The following is a 23,693-nucleotide window of genomic DNA, read 5'->3' on the forward strand; positions in this document are numbered from 1 at the left end:
CAGATACCAACGCCCACAATGCCAATGTGCCAGCTGGCAGAGTTCCTGGGCTGTTCTTTTCTATTCTTTTTAAATCTTCACCATGATGGTTCCATTGTGATATATTTAACAACTCCTCCTTAAAAAGCCATGGGCTACATTTTTGCATTGTATCAACGTATGCCCTGACTGTTCTTAATTTTACTGAGATGCCTCCTTCCTCTAACAATTTACTTAACACTCTTTCAGTTTGTTTTTTACTAATTTCTGATCCCGTATTTCTAACCCAACAAGATGACGCCAAACAAAACCGAGACAGAATGAAATAAAAAGGGAACAACAAAAATTCATTATAGCCTTTCTATCCTCCTGACACGTGCATCCGTCCTTTCTCCCTATCTGTTCCTCAGACGTAAATAGTTTTTCCTCAGATGTGAGCGGTTTTTCTTCCGTCTCACTCATCTCCAGGGACAGGCAACTTAAAACAAAAGTGAAGCAAAAAAAAAGAGGAATCTTAAAATCACTACCCATCCTCTCGCCCTGCCCTCAGGGGCGAGCAGTTTACTTACCCTCAGTCGCTCCCCGTGCGAGTCACCAAATGCTGCAGTCTGGCTGGGCACAATTCAGGAGCCACTTGTCAAAAGAAATGAACTTTATTTTTAGAACCACACATGCCAAACAAAAAAGCTCCTCAGGAAAAAACCTCAGAGCCCAACTGCCACCACCAGCTTCCCACAAGCCTCTCTCACAACCACCAGCCTCCCCACCTCCCACAGTCCTCCTGCTCTTGAGGCCGATTGGCTGGGTCACGTGGGCGGAGCCAAATAAGTCCCCCAATGAGCAGTTCCGTGGCCTAAAAGGGCAGGGAAACAGCCCAATGTGCATCACCGCAGAGGAGCCAATCAGCTAGATGTTGCTGGGGCCGCTGTGAGCCAATCATCAGCTGGCAGTCTGAAAGTTTGCTGGGGCCCCTTCGGCTGTGGCTCTCAACATCACTGTAGTAGAAGCCATTGAGGTAGCGACAAGCTAGGTATAAGAATGATAAGTCAGGGCTGGGGATGTGGCTCAAGCGGTAGCGCGCTCACCTGGCATGTGTGCGGCCCGGGTTCGATCCTCAGCACCACATACAAACAAAGATGTTGTGTCCGCCGAAAACTAAAAAATAAATAATAATTAAAAAAAAAACTCTCTATCTCTCTCTCTCTCTCTCTCTCTCTCTCTCTTAAAAAAAAAAAGAATGGTAAGTCAAAGACACTTCACCAATGGTAGCATATTTGAAAGTTACCTGACTTCTAGGACAGTTTTTTCTTAATGTTTTTGTAATTCTTCATAAACTCCACCCACAGTCATGATCTCGGCATATAGTTTACCTGTCCTCGCAACCTTGAAGAGCCTAACTCATATACCACTGCCCCCAGGATGGAGGGGAAATTGCTTCTCCAGGTTTATCCCATTTGGTATCCATCAGCATGAACAAACTATATGCAAATGAAATAGGTGAGGAATTTACCATTCAACTTTTCCCTATGGTCCCCATAGAAGTAACTAATGGCAAAAATCTCTCTCTCTCTCTCTCTCTCTCTCTCTCTCTCAGTGGGTTCAGAAAGGTCTTCACCAGTTTTTGATAAACTGAGTATTTAAATGGCCCCTTTTTATGGAGTTCATAGAATAAAGGAAAGTCCTAAGATTCCAGAAACATGGCCCAACATCCAAGCAGTTTGTGGGTAGTCTGATACCAGCAATATATGCATCAGGGCAAATCTCATCAGATATATCAGAGAAATTAATCAGGACCAAAAACAACAATTCCTATGAGCTTTGAGCATAATACTCTACATTAGAGCTTGAATTGTGTTTCTGCATATATATACACACAAAATATATATACACACACACACACACATATATGTGTATATATATCCTAATCTCCAATGTTATTATACATGGAGGTAGGGCTACAAATGGGCAATTAAGGTTAAATGAACCTTATCTTAGGGTCCTGGTACCATGGGATCAGTGTCTTTGTAAGAACCAACACCAGAGAGATTGCTCTATTTCTATTCTCACACACACAGAGAGAGGAGGTCATGTGAGCACACAGAAAGGTGGTAGTCACCTATAAGCCAAAAGAAAACTCAGGCAGACACCTTGACATCCATAGCCATAAGGGAGGTGATAGTTGGGTAGGACCTGTAACAATTCCCCCTCCTACCCCAATAAAACTGAACTCACAAAGAAGTGGGTTGTGCTCTCCTCTTTGCGTCGACCTGTCTTCTCCTTTGGGGGTGACTTTTTCCTAATAGACTTTGTTATAGTTTGTGTCTTGCTCAAAATCTTCTCCTGCAAGAACACAAGAACTGTGAACTTAACACAAATCTCCATGAATACGATCATCTTGTGTTCCAGGAAACAAACCATTCTGCTAAGACTAAGATTAGTTGGGTACAAGGCATGGACTTCCCAGCCTCCAGAACTATAAGAAAATAGGCTCTTGTTTAAGCCACTCAGCCTATGGTCTTGTGTTTTGGCACCCCGAGTTGATGAAGACAGAGTCGAGTTGGCATCACCTCCCTGCTCCCTACAAATTTTGGGGAAAAATTGAGCATAACTAGCTCATCCTTATCCCTGTGAAAGATTCATCTCCCGTGCCCCCACCAAACTAGGAAAGTAATCTAAAGCCTTGGATTTAAGGGTTCCTGCAGCCAAAGGATTAATATAGCCAGAACAGACTTAGTAACTTTGTTTCTTAAATAAGATAGTGTGTGAACCTTATCTTAGGGTCCCAAATATGCTGTATTTCAATAGAGGAATCTTATTTGTTGGAAGAGAAACAACCCTCAGCTAAATAACAAGAAATAAGAGAGAATAAACATTGGTCACAGCATAGGGATCGATATCAGCAAATGGTGAATCTGTCTTTATGTACCAACCAGCTCTCTCTTATGAACCCAAACATGCCCTCTACCACCAGCATTTGAAGCAAAGGTGCTAGAGTCTATAAACAAGTCAGGATGGCGCCTGGCATTTTGCCAGGGGAATGTTGGAGTCTGTAAACAAGTCAGGATGGCGCCTGGCATTTTGCCAGGGGAATGTTGGAGTCTGTAAACAAGTCAGGATGGCGCCTGGCATTTTGCCAGAGGGAGTGGTTTGTGAAGTAACGCCAGCGAGCCATTAAGTGTGGAGATTCCTTATTGGTTGACTGCTGTATCGAGTTTATGTTAATTAGATAAGTTGTGTGGAATGTATAATACTCCTCCTGTCCTACAATAAACGGCTCCCACTCCTGCTGTATCCAGGTACACAAGTTGCTCATCACCCCCTGGTTAGTTTGCTGCAGCCGGACTGCGGCACAAAGGAAATGTACAAGCTATCTAAACCAAGATGCCAGCCCTGATGCTGAGCTCACAGGAGATTCAATCACCTGGAAAAGATCCTCTTTCATTGTCACCACAGAAAGTATCTGGTGTGGCAACTGAAACCATCTACACCCACACAGCTTGTCATCCTCATTAGCATGATTTTGCTCTTCCAATGCCTTTATCAACATGAAGACTGAAATTTCTTTATTTCCAGAAACATTGGCCCAGGAAGATTAAAGCTGAAAATAATTTTATTATTAATTCTAGAAACTTCCTGAAAGATCTACATCTCTTCAGTAGAAAGCATCAAATGATAGTTTACACACCAAAACTCTATCCTCAAAATCCTTACCTCACAGTACCCATCATTCTTGTATCATGTTCCATATTCAAACCTACCCAAGCCCCTTTATTAAAAGATCTGTATTAACTAGAGTTTAAAAATTCATAAATGTCCCAACTTTGCTGCCTGCCACCATTGTGATGCTCCTAAGATTCTGTCAAGGTGCTAATCCTGACTGCAGTAAGAATAAACTTAGGAGCTGGAGTTGTAGCTCAGGGATAGAGCACTTGCCTAGCACATGTGAGGTACTGGGTTTGATCCTCAGAGCTTTGTAATGTTTGAACAACCAATAAAAAAATAAATAAACTGGGCTGGGGTTATGGCTCAGCAGTAGAGCACTTGCCTAGCATGTGAGAGGCACTGGGTTCGATCCTCAGCACCACATAAAAATAAATAAATAAAATAAGTTAAAAGAATAAACTTAGTTTTGTATCCTCAATATATTGACTCCATGATGTTTTAGGGAGTCAGCATTTTAGAGATGTCAGGAAATAACTGAGAGTGCTGAAAGTGTTTAAGATGTTTGCAGGATGAAGCAAGAGAAGTGTTACTTCAGAGGAACGGACAGGAAGTATAAGCATCCAAACAGTGAAATGGCAAGATGGGCCTCACTGAGGCCAAAAGGCATCACTATGCCTGGAGGGAATGTCTCTGCTATGGAGCCAGAATGTCTTTGTGTGAATGTAAAGGTCATGCAAACAAAGCCTTGTGCCAAACTAATCTTAGTCTTAGCAGAATGCTTTGTTTCCTGGAACACAAGATGATTCATGTATTTACAGAGATTTGTGTTGTGTTCACAGTTCTTGTGTTCTTGCAAGAGAAGATTTTGAGCAAGACACAAACTATAGTAAAGTCTGTTAGGAAAAAGTCACCCCCAAAGGAGAAGACAGGTCAACTCAAAAAGGAGAGCACAACTCACTTCTTTGTGAGTTCAGTTTTATTGGTGTAGGAGGGGGAGTTGTTACAGGTCGCACCCAACTATCACCTCCCTCATGGCTATGGATTGACAGAATACATTAACTAACAGCATAAGGGCAACTCTCAGTCATCTTGGCCCAGATCACAGGTTCTTTTTTAATTATTTTTTATTCATTTTAATTAATTACACATGACAATACAATGACCTTGACATATCATACATTTGAATCCGATGGGATATAATTTCTCATTTTTCTGAGTGTACCCAGGTTGCAGAATCACATTGGTCATGCAGTCACGTATATACACAGAGCAATAATAATGTCTATTTCATTCTACTATCCTTCCTTTCCCCCCATCCCCTCCTCTCCCCTCCCATCACTTCTCTCTACCCAATCTAAGGTAACACTATTCTCTCTCTTTATTTTTTTTGTTTCTCACATCTTCATACATGTATTTTGTATAACGATGAGGGCCTCTTTCCATCTTCCATGCGATTCCCCTTCTCCCTCCCTTTCCCTCCCACCTTGGAAAGCTGGGAATGGAACCACCATTTGACCCAGCTATCCCTCTTCTCGGTCTATACCCAAAGGACCTTATACCTAAAGGACCTAAAAACAGCATACTACAGGGACACAGCCACATTACAGCAGCACAATTCACAATAGCTAGACTGTGGAGCCAACCTAGATGCCCTTCAATGGATTAATGGATAAAAAAAAAAGTGGAATTTATACCCAATGGAATATTACTCAGCACTAAAAAAAAAAGATCACAGGTTCTAATTGGAACTTGTCTTACAGGATTTATTATTAGTGGGCTCTGGTCTTAATCCTCCTGCTTTGATGGTCTGGGAATCTCTGGTCTGTGTTGTTTGTTCAGGGTCTTGCTTAGGATGTTTTAGTAACAGAGCCCTTGTGAGTAACCACACCTTAATCTTTTGTTTTATACCTCCTGAGTTTATCTCCCTTCTATTGTAAAAGGAATAAATTATAGAGCTCAGACAAAACCTAGGTCCTGAACTAGTTGTCTTGTCAGATCTTGTGACACCATTGAGGCAAGGCTGTTGATTAATTGATTTATTCTACCCTAAATATTTTCTGAAACCTCTGATCCACTGCTCAGAGTAACCACTACCTAACAATGGGATGTCTGCAAAGAACTTTTCTGAGGCCATCTCCCTCTCACCTCCCTATCTCCCCTGGGACTCTGTCAAGAGGCAATTGCTCATCACCTTCAACCTTACTGATGCAGTATGGGTCTTCTTACACAACCCCTTCACACCATAATAGCAGAACACAAAACTCCTTAGCTGCAATCTCGAGTTAGATCCTCAGCAACCCTGTAACATGCATTACAACTTCCTGATCCCTTTGGTTACAGAATCATTCTTTATGATGGGTTAGACCTTGACCTCAACAAGCTGCCATCTTTGGTTAATCTTCACTATCTATCTTATTATATCTTTCTTATTATATCTATATTATTATATCTTTAACCAACAATCAGGACTTGACCTTGGCCTTGCCTTGTCTCATGTGGTGCTGGACAGAAACTGTAAGATGGACATGCTTGTCTGAAGTCCAGCGTCCTCTGAACTTCAGCCCATCCCATAGAGATAAGGTAAGGAGGGAGAGATTTACAGGCAGATTAAGATGTAAAAATAACAATTATATTGGGAGCAGATCACTTAGTATTGTTCTTCCCAACTGCCTTAGCCTCGTTTTTCCCCATATTTTTTATTGGCGTATTATGGTTGTATGTAATGGTGGGATCTGCTGTTACATATTCACACATGCACACAACATAGGGATAGAACTTGGTCAATATCATTCCCCAATGTTTCCCCTTTCTCTCCCTTACTCCCTCCTCCACCTGGTCCCTTTCCTCTACTCTACTAATCTCCCTTTGATTTTCATGAGATTCCACCCACTTTTCTTTTCCTATTTTTCTCTCTGGTTTTCATATATAAGAGAAAATGTACAACTCTTGACCTCCTGAATTTGGCTTATTTCGCTTCACATAATGTTTTCAAGTTCTATGCATGTTCCTGAAAATGACATAATTTCATTTTTCTTCATGGTTGCATAAAACTCCATTGTGTATGTGTACCATATTTATCTATTCATCCATGGATGAACACACCTAGGCTGATTCCATAGTTTGGCTACTGTGAACAGTGCTACTATAAACATAGGTAAGCATGTGATGCAGCAGTATGATAACTTTAATTCTTTAGGATTAATACTTCAGAATGGCATAACTGGGTCACATGGGGTTCCATTCTTAGTCTTTTCAGGAATCTCCATACTGATTTCCATAATGGTTGTACTAATATGCAATTACATCAACCGTGTAAAGGTGTTCCCTTTTCTTCACATCCTCTCCAATATTTATTCTTGTTTGTACTCGTGAAGGCTGCCATTCTGACTGGTGTGAAATGATCTCTCAGTGTAGTTTTTATGTGTAGGTTCCTAACTGCTAACCAAATTGAACATTTTTTTCATGTGTTTGTTGGTGGCTTCCTTATTTATTCCTTTTCCTCATCATTGGAAATAGTTGGTACATTTCTGAAATGGAGCCAAAGATAATCCATCTAAAGAATATCATTCTTTTTTCTGCTTCTCCACTCCAATTCAGTGCCAGCAGTGACATAAATAAGTCTGTGTTTTCACATTAAGCCATATTCTCCATAGTACTAGGATACTCTGAGTTCTAGATACCTGACTCCTACCTCTATTTTCTTGATTGTTTCCAAACCGGGAAAAGGAACATGGATATAAATTATTGGGCCCCCATTAAACTCAGAGAAATGTGATTAAAACAGAAAAAAATGTAAGTTTATAAAGGAACATTAAGAGCATTTTTTAAAAAGAAACTGAAGTAAAATAACAAGTCAACATAAAACAAGTCATAAAATCAAAAGCCAAAGAGAATGAATTAAAGTTTAATGGAAAACAAGATAATCTAGTAAAGTGAAATAAATAATACAAAAGGAAAACAAGAAAAGCCAAACAGCTGAAGATTTTTTGGATTTGATAAAAATAAATCTGAAAACCAAAAAAAATTAAACCATGTAGATAATGCAAAAACATTACAATACTAGAGATTAAAATTTTAAGGCAAATAGTCAGGTACAGTAGCAGACACCTGTAGTCTCGTTACTTGGGAGATTGAGACAGGAGAATTACTTGAGCTCAGGGGTTCAAGTCAGCCTGAGAAACATAAAGAAAGAAAGAAACTTTAAGGCAAACAAAAGAAAGATGAAAACAAATGATGAACTCAGTCCTTATTAGAGCTGAGTCGGATTAGACATCACGGAGCCCCAGGTGGAGCTGCTCCTAAATGGGGAGTTAAGAGGAGTCAGCTCTCTCTCAGGGGCTGAAAGCCATATTTTCAATTGGCACCTAACGTGATGGTTCCAGGCTCTTAGATCAAAATAGCAGAAACCTAGAATTTCTTTGACCTTTTTACAAACTCCCAGACAAATCTTGATTGTCTTGTTTGTTCTTGGGTTTATCTGCACACATGCCTACATGGGAAGAATAGAGACCACCCCTATTGTGTCTTAGTCTGTTTGGGATGCTATATCAAAACAACACAGACTGGGTAGCTTATAAACAACAGAAATTAATTTCTAACAGTTCTGAAGGCTGGAAAGTCCAAGTTTAAGGTGTGAACTCACAGATGATGCTTTCTAGCTGTGTCTTCATATGATGGGAGGGCAAACACTCCGTGGTTCTCTCTCATAAAGGCACTAATCCCAGTAATCACCTTCTAAAAGACCATAGAGGGGATTAATATTCTAACATTTGGAATTTGGGGGTGGGGACACAAACATTAACCTTCTAATTCTTTGGTCTTCTCCTCTGGACACCCATTTGTTTGTCCATTAGCTCATTTGACAACCGTTTATTGAGACCATATTCCATACAATATCCAGTTGTTAGTACTGGTGATACAATCTACCTATGGTTGAGAAACATTATAAATAATGTTTGTCATTACAAGTGAGATAAATGCTCGAAGGAGAAGCACAGAAGCCATCACAATGACAAGCAGGGAATGTCTGGGAGTCATCAAAGGTTTTCTAAGGAAAGTGTTTGCTTAGAACAAACTAAGCCAAAGGGAGAGGAAGAACATTGTAGCTAAAGAGAACAGCAGGAGTAAAAACTCCAGGGCAGGAGGGACAAGCTGAACAATTGTGACCAGAAGACCTGCAGAAAGGCCAAGAAGAAGAAGATGCAGATGAAATAAGCAGAGGCCAGAAGCTAGATCCTAAAACCACAATAAAGATTTGCATTTTCTTTTTTCCACTTCCTTTTCAAGTGAGGAATATTTGACCCACTATTTGAATCTAGTGGAAATGTTGCCCTTGATGTTTTGATTCTGTAGTTATTAATATAGTTCAACCCAAAATTAACAAGTGTTTTAATATAGTTAATATAGTTCAACACAAAATTAACAAGTTTTCATTCAAAAAACATGCTTCTTGAAATTAAATAATTTTAATTCCTTGATAAATTACCGTACATATTTACCTTGATTTCAATTTTCCCCATTTCCTGTTTATAAAGTTAATGTAAGATCAATTTTTATTGTAAACTTTCAAAGAAAATGTGTTTCATCAATTGTTTTGCCCTCAAGTTTAATTTTCAAGGATCTCGTTATAAATTTTCTAAAGGTTTGATTTCTCATAGTGATTTTTTTAATTAATCAGATTTTATTAGATATCATTTAGCCCCTTTCAGTATTATTTGTGTCAATTATGTTTGTAAGTAATATTTTGAGTTAGAGAAATGTGTTTTTATTTATTTTTTAGCTAATCCATGATATAATCTTCAATTATTCTATTGTTCAGGGCTGTTCTATTTAAAGTAGTTCTCACACTTGGCAGTCTCAGAATTCCTCTAGATGTTTAAAAATGTTGAGATTCTCAAAAACCTTTTGTTTTTGTGGGTTATAGCTATCAATAGTTGCTGAATTACGAATTAATCTGGTGCCTTTAAGCATTCGTTTTTAAAATTGCAATAAAATCACATATTCACAGATGTATTTATTAAACATCACTATTTTCCAAAACAAAAGAAAATGAGAAGAATGGCATTGTTTTACATTTCTGCAAATCTTTTATATGTGGCTTAATATAGGAAAACTGGTTTCTCTTTCAAATTGTTGTAGTATCACACATCATGTGGGACTCTAGAAAATTCCGTACCAGAAGAATAAAAGAGAAAGTACCTCACTGTTAGGATGAAAATATTTTTGTACTATTGGATCCTGAAAAGGTCTTGAAGAACCTCGAAGTCTTTAGACCACACTTCTGAGATCTGCTGATCTCTGGCAACGTTTCCCAATGTATTTGACGGACAAGGAAACATTCTTTTCATAATTATATATTTTAAATACTTATTAGAAAAAAATGTGACTCATGATACACTTGACACATGCGATTATTTTTTAAGGCGCACTAAGTCTGTTCCAGTTTAATTTATACGCATCCAAGTCAAGAAACCCACCGAAAACGTTTTTGTTTTCTACAGGAAGAATGGACTGCTTCCACTGGGAAACTATTTTCTTTGAAATCAGCTGTGTGTTGATGTAGAAAGACACAGCAGTCAGCTTTGGAAAAGGTTTGGGGACAGTAAAAGGGTTTATATTTCCAGGAAGTAAAAAAGAGGAGCATAGATAATGGTTACGAATGTGCACATTGCAATCCGGGTGACCTAGGTAGAAATCATCTGCTCTGTGGTCTTCAGTATGATATTTACTATTTGTGAGTTTCCGTTTCTCTTCTATAAAATGGAGATGATAATATTTTTAATTTGTAAGCTGGATCATTAACAAAGATACTGCAGGTAAAGCAAAGCACACGGAACCTGGCACCTGTGAGCACTCGAAAGGCAGCACACCTTATTAGTGATTTTGATTGGCACCTTCATGTTCCCAGTGCCTCCTTCAGTTCCCAGCACAGAACTGACACCCATCGATAGTTTTGGGAGGGATGAAGACAGGGGCACCATTTCAGGACTAAGGGCACACCTGTCCTGACACGCTGATGTCTGGGTCTGGAAAATTATAAGTTTGGGAAGCGTGGTTTACTGGTCAGAAACCGCAAACACGCTGCGAATCTGCCCTGGATCTTCCTGCGCATGCGTCATCCAAAAAGCCCGACCGCGCTCGCGGCGCTCGGCAGGATCGTTCGATCTAATCAAGGATCGTCAGGTCGGCTCTGGCTGCTGGAGCTACTCTAGTTCTCGCGAGGCTTCAAGGCAGGCGGTCAGCTGGGGAGAAAGGAGGGACGGGAGGCGGTAGCACGCAGCGTCCCCAGAAGGCTGTGCGTGCCTCCCGCTTCCTCCCCTTCTTCCGATTGAGCGCGTGAACGGCTCTGTGCAGGCTGGCCATGGCGCTCCACGTCCCCAAGGCCCCGGGCTTTGCCCAGATGCTCAAGGAGGGAGCGAAAGTAAGTGGTGGAACGAGAGGGTGAGGTGGGAGAGCCGGCATGGGGTTGCGGTGGCTGTAGAGAAGGAGAAAGGCCTACTAACGGGCCGGGCATGCTACCTCTGGCACAGCGACCGGGGGAGAAGATTCCAGAAAGGGAGGAGTACTCGAGAGACTCGGCCGCCAAACCCCGAGTCTTTTTTATTCTCTCTCTGCTGTCGAGATCCGAGGCAGCAGTATTGACGACCCACACTGTCTAGCTGGGCGAGCGTCATGCTGCTCCTGCGTTTTCCCCTCCAGTACAGCGGGACTCATTAGACTCTCCTCCTCAAAGGGATTTGTAAGAGTGAAGTTGAGGAGATGAAATTGCTTTGGGAACTGTGAGGCCGATAAGCACACAATTCATGGATTACAGGCTGGGGAGGGAGAAGGAGCAGGCGATCCAGACCGGAGGCCATAGGAACAAGAGCCAGCCAGTTCTTGGTTGCCTCTTTCCAAGTGAGAAATTGTGTGGTTAGTAGGACAGTCAAAATGGATTCAGGTCCCAGCTCATTGTAGCCAAGTTGACGCCTCTCAGCGTCCTGTTTTCCTCATCTCTTTTTTAAATTGAGGAAATTGGAGCAAAATGTGGTATCTCTGAGTTCCGAGTGCCTTATTTACCTGTGTAGCCCACAGGATAAATGACACTTTGGTCCAAATACTACTTAGTTTTATGATCTTGAATGTGATTTCAGGAACATAGTTTTTAAAAAATGTATCTTAACTGCACACTGAAAATATTGTCTTTTGGATTGTCCAAGTTGTCAAATAGTGTTTTTTGTTTTTTTTTTATCTCCCACGTTTATGTGCTTCATTGAAGAAATAGATTAGTGTGGTTGAATATAAGGTTTTATGGGAGGTGGAGGGAGCTAGGTTCCTGGTTATAGGATGCACTTTGGAGGTAATTTGTATACCAAATAAATGTCAGGGTATGATGTATGTGTTGGGGTTTCTTTTTGAAAATAGTTTTGATTGCTCTAAAAATGTCAGGCTGAAATCTTAGCTTTGAATTTGGTATTGATAACTCTGAAAAAATAATTTACTTGAAATAGTTTATCTCCTTTCTCTAATTGGACTTAGTTTTCCTCCTATCCTCTTCACTACACAAAAAAAAAAAAAAATTAAAAGCCTATGTTTTAATGTGTAAGTAGATCTCTGAAGTCCCTAAAAAGCATACTGCTTTATTCATTTCAACTAATGAGGAAATTGTGTGGAGAATTTTATAAATATCAGGCAACACCTTTTACATGTGTAAATCTTGAATGATTAACTCAACAATCCTGTGAGGTGAATACTATTATTATTGCCCAGATTTGCAAGTGAAAAAATTGCCCGAGGTCTTGTAAATTAGCCAGAAAGCTGAGATTGGTGACCATGGTTGGTTTTACGGGAGGTGGTGTTCAGACTCTGAACACCAAGTATGGAATACTTACCAATACTTGATTTTTATTAAAAGAAAAGCAAAGATATCTTGTGCTGGGAAATTCTTGTTTATTGTTTTATTTTATTTTACAGCATTTTTCAGGATTAGAAGAGGCTGTGTTTAGAAACATACAAGCTTGCAAGGAACTTGCGCAAACTACACGTACAGCATATGGACCAAATGGTAATTTCCAAATTCATGTTTTAAAAATAGAGTAATGGAATCCTTTTTATTTTTCTTTCAAACTTAGAACGAGGATTGTATTTACAGTATTGCTTTGAAAGTTTATTTCATTATTCAGTAATACCAGTACATTCTTATTTGTTTATATATTCATTTATTTATTGGTACCAGGAATTGAACTCAGGGGCACTCCACCGCTGAGCCACATCCCCAGTCCTATTTTTTATTTTATTTAGAGACAGGGTCTCACTGAGTTGCTTAGCTCCTCACCTCTCCATTGCTGAGCCTGGCTTTGAACTCGAGATTCTCCTGTCTCAGCCTCCCAAGGCACTAGGGTTACAGGCATAAGCCACTGCACCTGGCATATTTCTGATTTTTAATCAGCAACTTAGAGCTCCAGAAAAATAGCGATCAAAATGTTACTTTTAACATATTGAAAGGATGTAAAAATTACAGCACTTCCACTTCCCACCCCTCCCTCCCTTTTTTGAGACCGTATCTCCCTTAGTTGCCCAGGCTGCCCTTGAACTTGTGATCTTGCCTCAACCTCCTGAGTTACAGGCCTGTGCCCCTGTGCCTGGCTCTTGAACCAATACTTTATAAAAAAGTGACATTATGAGGAGACTCTGTCTCAAAATTTTAAAAAGGGCTAGGAAGGTGGCTCAGTGGTTAAGCACCCCTGGGTTCAGTTCCCAGTACCAAAATTAAAATTAAAAAATGGAAAGGGGACATAAGATTTTTCTACTCTTGCCTTCACCAGTTGAAATAAAGATGCAGATCTGTGAAATAAGAATTAAAATAAATATAAGTAGATTATTTTGGTTTTTATACATATTAACATAATTTACATTTATGGAACACTTTTTGCATGCCAAACATGTTGTAAACAACATGGAAGTCCCCTGTAAGATTTGGCATACTTGGTAAATATTATAGGAAATTAGGGGGGAAAATATGGGCCCATGGGCTCTGAGATGGAATGGAATATAGATTTTTTTTATAACATTGTTTTAAGAAGTAAATACAAATTTTGTTTCTTGACTATGTTTTTCTGGGTATTTGGGAAAATATTTGAGTAATAATGGATTTCTTTCTTTTTTTAACTATTATTTTTGAGGAATGAACAAAATGGTCATCAACCACATGGAGAAGTTGTTTGTGACAAATGATGCAGCCACTATTTTAAGAGAGTTAGAAGTAAGTTTTTTTTTTTTTTTTTTTTGAAACAACCAAGAAATGTTTTGATGAAATCAAAAATTAAATATATTTTATCATAGAAGGAAATTTCTTACTTCAGATTGAATAATAAAGGGCTACTTTTTTCCAACTTGAAATTTTATTATGCAGGTGTATAAACAGCTCTAGGTTTAATGTTTTAAAGTCATATTTTAAAAATCTATTACATTATTAATGTTTGGAGGAATTAATTATAAGGTACATTTGCTAATAATGTCAAATTGATTTTAGAGTGACAATGAAATGAATTATTCTATAATATAGAAACAGCTAATGAGCAAAACATTTTTAGTCAAACAATTTGGCTTTATGAAAATAAAAAAAAAAGTAATCCAGACACTAAACACAAATTGGAATTTTGCTTTATTCAGCAGCAGTTTTGATGTTATAGCCTATAGAACAAATACTTCTTGCAGGGTTATAAGAAAAGTCTGGCACCTAAATGCATATAGCCATTTCTCTGTAGCTGCCTTGTAATTGAAGGATACTTTCAACTTCAGGAAATTTTCCTGATGGTTAGCCTGTAAAGAATTTAATCTTGTGTTTTAAATGAAACTGCAGATAATTCAACATCTTAACAGTATTTTCAAGGACATATTTAACTCCACAGATTATTTGTGGAAGAACCCATTGTAAGTGTTGATTTTTATACACTGTGATGTTCTCAGAAGTTATTAAAGTATAATAAGGATATTATTAGGGTAATACCACAATATTTTTTTATGGTTGTCAATAGTTATTACTTGTTTTTATACAAATATCTAAAATTGACTCCTTAGAACAAAATTATGTAAATTTTTTGTAGCCTTTTAAGAAAATTTTTACATTTCTTTTTATAAACCAGAAGTGATAGCCCTTATGGCGGGAACATACAATGAAATTAATATTGAGGTTCTTAACCAAGTCAAGTGATGTCTGGTTTTGTTCCTCTGAAGATATTTTAATGTCTAGATCTAGTGGTTGGAGTTGCTTTATTTTTTAATTTAGCACATAATAATGTGCTGAACCTTATGAGTTGTATGTAATGGATGATGCCTATCAAAAGAAGATGTATTGTGAAATTGTTTTCATTTATAGTTACATATTTGTGTTGATAGACCTAGAGGGACTTGGATTTTCTTGTGACCACACTTTTTATAGCATTTAATGATCAAATGGAATTACCTGGCATATAGGGAAATTAAAGTCTATTTAAGAAATGGAAATTGATGATTTTATGTTACTCTAAGTATCAAAAATTTTCGCTTGATATTTCTTATACCAGGTACAGCATCCTGCTGCAAAAATGATTGTAATGGCTTCCCATATGCAAGAGCAAGAGGTTGGAGATGGCACAAACTTTGTTCTGGTATTTGCTGGAGCTCTTCTGGAATTAGCTGAAGAACTTCTGAGGATTGGCCTGTCAGTTTCAGAGGCAAGTGCTCATTTTATAACTTATTCCTATTTAATTTTTGTCTGGATATACACTACTGTTTAAAATTTAAGATCGTTATTAAAGGAATAGCTAACATTATTGAGCTCTTTACTCTGTGCCAGGAAATACAGTACATGTGCTTCACATGCAGTGCCATTTTATCATCAGAAGAATCCTGTTAGTCCAATTAAACCCATTTTATTTTAAATGAGGACAGTGAGACTTAGTTAGAAAAATATTGCACAAGATTCTATACCTCGTAAGTGGAGGAGTTGAAATTCAAATCTGGGTTGTCTCCAAAACCTATTCTCTCTCATAACTAGTAGGTTCTGCCATATATTAGTCTGTAAGTATAATCATTTTATATCAAAAATACCATATTCTTGGGGTTACAAAAAAGAATTACTTTAAGTCATGTGAAAATTATGTGTTTGAAAGAAGTACTTTTGTTCTTTACTTTTTAGGTCATAGAAGGTTATGAAATAGCCTGCAGAAAAGCCCATGAAATTCTTCCTGAATTGGTATGTTGTTCTGCAAAAAACCTTAGAGATGTTGATGAAGTGTCATCTCTACTTCGTACCTCCATAATGAGTAAACAGTATGGAAATGAAGCATTTCTAGCCAAGCTTATTGCTCAGGCATGTGGTAAGTACTAGTAAATGAAAGGATTCAAAATTAAAATATCTAATATGACTATAATGTTTTCTGTTCTCTCAAAAAAAATTTTTTTTCTTTTTGTCTTATTTTTCTAACAGTGTCCATTTTTCCTGATTCTGGCCATTTCAATGTTGATAACATCAGGGTTTGTAAAATTCTGGTAAGTTTAGAAAATTTATCGACATTCTCTAAAAATTTTTTTTTTTTTACAAAAAAAAATTGATCCAGACTTATATTTAATCTCATGTTTTAGACAATTAGTGCTTAATTATCTTTTGGAGCATTATTTAGTATTAATAGGTTGTAATGTTATCACCGATTAAGTTTAAGTGTATTGACACGTTGTTTCCTGTTGTCAATCTTCCTTGCCATTCTTTTGGATTAAGAATATTGTACAAAACAAAATACTAATTTCTTTGCCTTCTTTGTATATGCTGAATTATAACAGTAAACTTGGACAATTTTGAATGGGGTGAAATCTGATTTTTGCTGTACATTAATAAAATTCACAATGTAAAGATAACATCAAAACATTGAAATATGTTTTTGATAAAATTTTTTTATGTACTTTATAGTAGAAATGGTTTAGCACATTGGCATACTGATTATGTGGTTGAATTTAGCTTATGTGGTATGTATGTTCTCTGTGTATTTGTACATGTGCTATGTATTTTCTGTCTGGGATGTACCTTGCTCATTAAATTGCAAGATTATTAGAGCATAATCTTTAGCCTCGCACATTCCTGTAATATCAGCTACTCAGGAATCTGAGGTAGGAGGATCACAAGTTCAACACAAACCTGGATAACTTAGTGAAAATATCTCAACACTCTCAAAATAAAAAAGGCTGAGGATATAACTCAGTGCTGGAGCACTTAGCAAAAGTTCCTGGCTTCAGTTCCCAATACCACCACTAAGAAGAAGAGCAGATTTTTATTCTCTATTCAATCTATAGTACTAATAGCTGTTCCTGGTTTATTGGCAACAAATACTTTGGTGAATGGATGAATAAATGGTTAGAGCAGTTTTCTACCTTTGGTTCTTCTTAGTATACTGAAGGACAACCTCCCCTTCATAAGTGGCTCATTCCTGTGGTGATTCCCACCTTGAGCAGAATGGTCCATCCCCTTTTATAGCCTTGGGTCTCTGTCTTGGTGTATTGCTTCATTTTAGAAAAGGCTGTATTTGATAACATACAGAATCAACAATTTGGCATTAATGATGATCTTGGTATTCAATTTCTTAGGGCTCTGGTATCTATTCTTCTTCAGTATTGCATGGTATGGTTTTTAAGAAGGAAACTGAAGGTGACGTAACATCTGTAAAAGATGCAAAAATAGCAGTATACTCTTGCCCTTTTGATGGCATGATAACAGAAACTAAGGTATGTAAACTTCAAACCTTCTTGAAATTAAAGTGAAAACTTGGGTTACCTTTTCATATTACCATTTTAAGTTTTGATGTAGAATTTGCTTTTAAACTAATAAATACCTCATAATTACTGAAAATTGCAGGATCACATTTATTTTTTAAGCCAGATTTTATATTCTTTGATATAAAATTCAGTTACTAAAAATTCTAAATTTGAAATATTAGATGGCACCAGGTTGGTTCATAGTCTATCATACAGCTGTTGGCATTTCAGCAAGTAAAATAAGGTGTGCTCTTTGAAAATAGTTTAAATGTCAATATTTGGTAAAATCTGGGAAAAAATGCTAATATAATTTGAAATTTTTAATTGTTTTTAAAAATACATGTAAAGTTTTAAGTTTGTATTTAGCTGGACTCATCCCTGCTATTCTTGAAATTTAAAGTATTGCTTTTGAAGGGTTTAGCTGTATTAGGGGAGAGGAGTGTCCATTTAGGAATGATCACAAAATTTAGGAAGAGTTTGAGAATCATATCCTTTCTAGTTTTTGTTAAACTGTTTGATTTTCATAAAAGACAAAAAAGGACACCTGCCCAGCATAGCTAAAATTAAAGTATTTCTCCAATTTTTCCACTGAAGTACCTGTTGAGGAACATACACATCTGTTTTGGGAGTGAAGAGGAACAAGCTGAGTGTTTATTAATATCATGTATTCTGCTTCATAGTACATGCATATTTATTTTTATGTTTTCTCCCAAATTCTTAGGTTATTTCTTAAGTTAAATCTCATCCTATGCATTTGAACACCTGTAGTGAAGTGGTTTTAAAGAGAATACTTAACTTGTTTTGCCAGGGAACAGTATTGATAAAGACTGCTGAAGAATTGATGAATTTTAGTAAGGGAGAAGAAAATCTCATGGATGCACAAGTCAAGGCTATTGCTGATACTGGTGCCAATGTCATAGTAACAGGTGGCAAAGTGGCAGACATGGCTCTTCATTATGCAAACAAATACAATATCATGTTGGTGAGGTAAGAGCTGGATTCTGTTAACCAAATTATAAATGATTTTTAGGTGTTGAAACACTGAATAAATTCAGCAATTCTAGGAAGGTAGTTAATAAAGGGAAATAACTTACAAGATCAGATAAATTATTAGATCAAATAGCAAAATAATTTAGAGGGATATCAATAAGTAGAAGAGGAAACGGAAAAGGCATACTGGGTAAAAGGAATAGCTTGAGACAATTCACAAGCCTAGAACTTTGTCAGCCAGAGTGTGGAATAAGGAGTGTGCCTTGTAGTCCATGAACACATCTATAGAGAACACTAGAAGACTTTTCCATTCCCATCTACTACCATTCTTAACACCTAATCAAACGTGCAGAGTGAATCACTGTACTCTTCCTTATATGTGCGGTCAAACACAGCAAAGCAAGTTTTATGTGTACATACATACCAGGTCCCTGGTGTTTTAGAACTATAAACCTCTGATTTCCTAAAGTGCTGATGGGAATAGGAAAGGTTGTAGAATGAATTGGACATAATTTTCCCTTGTTCATATATAAATAGACAATCAGTGAAACTCCACATAATGTACAATCACAAGAATGGGATCCTAATTAGAATTAAGTTATACTCCATTTATATATGTCAAAATACACTACTGTCATATATATCTAATAAATAAATAAAAATATCAGCAGAACTGGGTAAGCCAAATATGCAGGAGAGTAGGATTTAATTGTGCTCAAAACACTCAGAGGTAAATAATAGTTTCATGCTAGTTTATACATGACAACTCACATATCCAAGACTTGGTGTCTCATTATATATTTAAGTACTATATAGTTGGAATTAAATGTTGTATTAAGGTCTTTTTTTTTTTTTTTTTAAGGCTGAACTCAAAATGGGATCTCAGAAGACTGTGTAAAACAGTTGGTGCTACAGCTCTTCCTAGATTGGTACGTATTTTGAGAAACAATCAAAGATAGTTGTATCTATTTGAATTTTATTATAACAATCTCTTTTTTACAGACTCCACCTGTCCTTGAAGAAATGGGACATTGTGACAATGTTTACCTCTCAGAAGTTGGAGACACACAGGTGGTTGTTTTTAAGCATGGTATGTAGTAATGGCAAACTATGTTTGTGCATATGTAAGTTGTTTGTTTTCTTTCACTTAATCCCTGAATGTTTATTGACAGAAAAAGAAGATGGTGCCATTTCTACCATAGTGCTTCGAGGTTCTACAGACAATCTGATGGATGATGTAGAAAGGGCAGTAGATGATGGTGTCAATACTTTCAAAGTTCTCACAAGGGTCAGTATTAACAAGAAGCTTCTTTAGTAATCTCTGATGTCTTAAAAACGTAGTTGGTGCTTCTTCAAAATGAGTGGTTTAGCCAGGCATGGTGGTACTTGCCTATAGTCTCAGCTACTGTGGAGGCTGAGACAGGTGGATTTTTACCAACCATTTACCTTTCAATTGCTGAAGAATACGATAGTTTCTCAAAATGATCATATGAAGGACTTAATAGCAAAGCAAGGCTATTTCTTCACCATTAAATAGTTTGTGATTTTTTGTTTTACTGTACTAACTTCAGTTGCTAAAGCATTGTTGTCAGTGCCTAGAATGCAGATAAAAAAGGGCTGTCCCCTTTCTTCACTTTGGTCTTCCTTTTTCATGTACTAGATACTGCAGAAAGAAAATTTGTCTGATCGTTCATTTTTACCAAGTTTATAATTAGATTTTGAATAACAATGACTGGTTGAAAACTAGTCTGATGGAGTATTGGAATCTGAAAAGACTAGTGAAACTACCTTTTTAATGTTTGTTTTTGTTTTTGTTTTTGTTTGGCTTTTTGGATAACTTACAGGATAAACGTCTTGTACCTGGAGGTGGAGCAACAGAAATTGAATTAGCCAAACAAATCACATCATATGGAGAGGTATGGCTTTTACTGTATAACTTTCTTCCCATTGCTTGAATAAAAAGCAATAATAAACACATTTTGTTTTAGACATGTCCTGGACTTGAGCAGTATGCTATTAAGAAGTTTGCCGAGGCATTTGAAGCTATTCCCCGGGCACTGGCAGAGAACTCTGGAGTTAAGGCCAATGAAGTTATCTCTAAACTTTATGCAGTTCACCAAGAAGGAAATAAAAATGTTGGACTAGACATTGAGGTATTTGATTAAAAAACATGAACTTAAATTGCTTTGTGAATGCACAACCTAAAAATAGAAGCAGTACATATAAGGGGAAAATCAGAAATAGTGAACTGATTTATGAACAATTTGTTTTCTTAAAAATTAGTTTTCAGGGGAAGGAAAATAGCATGGATGGTGAAAGGAGACCCTCATCATTATACAAAATACATGTATAAAGATGTGAATTTGGTGTCAATATACCTTATATATAATCAGAAATATGATAAATTATTGTATAATGGTATATTAAGAATTGTAATTAAAAATTTTAAAAAATTAGTTTTCATTTTATCTGATAGAAGAAATTTTTAATTTTCCTTTTGTTGATACTCTTATAGTGTGTATGGAATAGTATTTACACATGGTTACTTGTCTGGTACTTAGGAGTCACACATGCAGGTTTTTGGTTTTGAATATAAGCACTTTCACTGAAAAGAATTTAAAATGAAAGGATGGAAACTGTTTTTTGTGTTGACAGGCTGAAGTTCCTGCTGTAAAGGACATGTTGGAAGCTGGTATTCTAGATACATATCTGGGAAAATATTGGGCTATAAAATTGGCTACTAATGCTGCGGTTACTGTACTTAGAGTGGATCAGGTAAGCAAAAATGAAACTTTGGTATCTAAAAATGGTAGTTTCAATATGGTTCAAGAGTATGTTTTCACAGAACTAGAATATAGCATAGTTCTTTGTTTTCAAAGGAGTGTTTCCTTCCCCTCACACCTTAGATGTTCGAATCCCATCCCCCATTTTAAAAATTTTTTCTTCTCCTATAGTTTTAAATTATACTGAAAAATAGAGTAATCTTAAATCCATTTGCCACAAAATTCTCAAAGTAATTATTAACCAATGAACTATTTATAAATACTTTATAGAATAAAGTTGTATTTGTTAGGGACACAGAATATATACAGTAAGTAAAAAATCATGTGAAATTAAACTTAGAAGAAATCCTAGGTGAATATTAATAGACAACTAGACTTATTTCTAAGCACAGTATGGACCAGTTAATAATTATTATATAACAAAATTTAAAATATATATATATATATTTAAATAAGGACTCTTTCATAACTGGAGGATGAGCAAAAATGGAACTGGGTATCCACTTTCACCTTATTAGAAATAAGTAGAAGGGCTAGGAATGTAGCCCAGCAGTAAAACACTTGTCTAACAGTCCCCAGTACCAAGCAAAAACTGTTTTGTTGTGCCAGATTTGTTAATAAGAGGATTCTGAATCTGCTTATCAGGTAGTTTTCAGTAAAGAATATGATTGTTTTTTCAGTCAAGTTGAGAGAAGCCTAAGGAATTGTTTATTCTAGAAATGATGTGTTAAAAGGAGAACCCAAAGTAGAAGGGGACAGGAACAGCTTAAGTAGACTAAGATATGTGGTGAAAAGAAATCCTGATAGTGGAAGTTCCTTAGCTGAGGAACTTTTCTGAATGCCAGGTAAGACTATAAACTTTATCACAAAGAAATTTCCTAAATTTTGATAGTAGGGATGTTATTGGTATGTGCCCTTGGTTTTGGCACTCTGCACATAAAGATATATGAAAAACCCATCCAACTGTGTTAGCCAAGCTGGGATTAGAATAATTACCATCTTTAAAAGTCAGTTGTGCTTGATTTTATGCAGTATATATTCTCGAAAGAGACTTTATTATGAGCAGTAGTTGATGTAATAGGAGCTGGATTGATCTTTTTTCAATTATCTCTTTCAACTTATGTTCAAAGGAAGGATAGTACCCAAATAGATAACGTCAACATCACCTAAGGTCTTGCTAATAATTCTCAGACCTTACTCCAAACCCATTGAATCAGAAACTCTGAAGGAGGTCTAACATGCAGCTTTAATAAGTTCTTCATGTAATGGTGATGCCTAATAAAATTTTGGGAACTACTGTTATTTTTATGTTGTTGGGGTTCAAACCAAGAGCCACTTGGTAGGCAAGCACCCTCCACACTTAGCCACATCCCCAGCTCCCTTAGGTTTAGACTTCTCATAGAGGCTTCTGAAAACAGGTGTGAAATCTACTGGAGTTGTGGTAAAGATGTTCATCCATGTTGCTTAAAATAGAAGTCAAACCCCTTGATGTTGTACAGGATGATTTCTTCATATAAATTGGGAAAGCAATGAATATTAGTTCAGCTTAATAGTTTATTTTAGCTTCCCCCAAACTTATTTGAGCCCACAGCCACTGCCACCATTTTTGTTTTTAAATAAAATCTTTAGATATGAAATCGTTATACTGTACTTGGGTAAAATGTTGGTTTAGCACATTTTTTTTTAGATAAGCTGAAGAAAGACTTGTGGCTTATTTTTTTTAGTTACCAGCGAACTGGTGCTTAGATTTGTTTATGAACAAACACTTGATACTATTTGGTTCTCATTGGTAGGAGAAAGTTTCATTGTTATACTTTTATCTATCAACTACTTCAGATTATAATGGCAAAAATGGCAGGTGGACCTAAAGCTCCTAAACCACAAGGAAATTGGGATAAAGATGGTTGGCAAGACGAACCTCATATATAAATAACAAATCAGGTGCCACACTTACTGGTTTATTCCAGGGATGCATGCAAAAACTTTCATGTTTGCTTAAGTTATCGAAGTGCTTGTTTTGGAATGTCCTTTACTAATCTGTGTGGGCTTTTTTTTTGTTTGTTTTTACCCACAAAAGCAGGAAGCTTTCTCACTGCCAAAAGTTCACTATAATTTTTAACAAGGAAGCTAGAAAACTAGCTTGTGCTGTGGTGTTTCATATGCAATATAGATAATTGATTGCTTATATTAAGAGGATTGCTCCATCTTACAAATGGCCAATAGAAAAATATTCTTAATTTGTGAAGTTTGAGTTTATAAGCACTTTTGTGTTTTACAGATCATTATGGCAAAACCAGCTGGTGGGCCCAAGCCTCCAAGTGGAAAGAAAGACTGGGATGATGACCAAAATGACTGAATAGCCTAAATTTTACTATAGGTGAAGGTTGTATTTGAAGTAGTTCACTAGGAATTGCCTAATGGTTTTCTTATTCTCCTTAAATTAAGAAGTGTTTTGTGTTTGTATCCTTGGCTGAATGATAAAATAAATGTGTTTTACTGTAAAAGCCTGTCTGG

At 36.8% G+C, this 23,693-nt stretch overlaps 1 protein-coding gene across 2 annotated transcripts; it reads left to right on the forward strand.

The window, feature by feature from the left end:
• Window positions 1-10,913: 10,913 nt before the first annotated feature.
• Cct8 (chaperonin containing TCP1 subunit 8) lies at window positions 10,914-23,683 on the forward strand. Of its 2 annotated transcripts, XM_076868107.2 has the most exons (16): window positions 10,914-11,062; window positions 12,595-12,685; window positions 13,803-13,882; window positions 15,186-15,335; window positions 15,800-15,980; window positions 16,091-16,152; window positions 17,239-17,376; window positions 18,215-18,393; window positions 19,259-19,325; window positions 19,399-19,486; window positions 19,569-19,684; window positions 20,241-20,312; window positions 20,385-20,549; window positions 21,052-21,171; window positions 23,016-23,120; window positions 23,458-23,541. In XM_076868107.2, the coding sequence occupies exons 1-15, from the start codon at window positions 11,003-11,005 to the stop codon at window positions 23,106-23,108; spliced, it is 1,662 nt and encodes a 553-aa protein (XP_076724222.1). In that variant the 5' UTR covers window positions 10,914-11,002; the 3' UTR covers window positions 23,109-23,120; window positions 23,458-23,541. The 2 variants fall into 2 exon arrangements, with proteins under 2 accessions (XP_076724222.1, XP_076724223.1); XM_076868108.2 differs by lacking the exon at window positions 23,016-23,120 and having other exon boundaries at window positions 10,915-11,062; window positions 23,458-23,683.
• The last annotated feature ends 10 nt before the right edge of the window (window positions 23,684-23,693 follow it).

This window comes from Callospermophilus lateralis, chromosome 10, assembly GCF_048772815.1.
Source record: "Callospermophilus lateralis isolate mCalLat2 chromosome 10, mCalLat2.hap1, whole genome shotgun sequence".
NCBI lineage: Eukaryota > Metazoa > Chordata > Mammalia > Rodentia > Sciuridae > Callospermophilus > Callospermophilus lateralis.

What these genes read in the sequence shown, in the direction of transcription:
- Cct8 (XM_076868107.2), top strand. Translation starts at nt 11,003, where the DNA reads ATGGCGCTCCACGTCCCCAAGGCCCCGGGCTTTGCCCAGATGCTCAAG. An exon ending in GCTTATTGCTCAGGCATGTG is followed by an intron (nt 15,981 to 16,090) that starts GTAAGTACTAGT and finishes TTTTTCTAACAG; the next exon opens with TGTCCATTTTTCCTGATTCT. An exon ending in GGTGGTTGTTTTTAAGCATG is followed by an intron (nt 19,487 to 19,568) that starts GTATGTAGTAAT and finishes GTTTATTGACAG; the next exon opens with AAAAAGAAGATGGTGCCATT.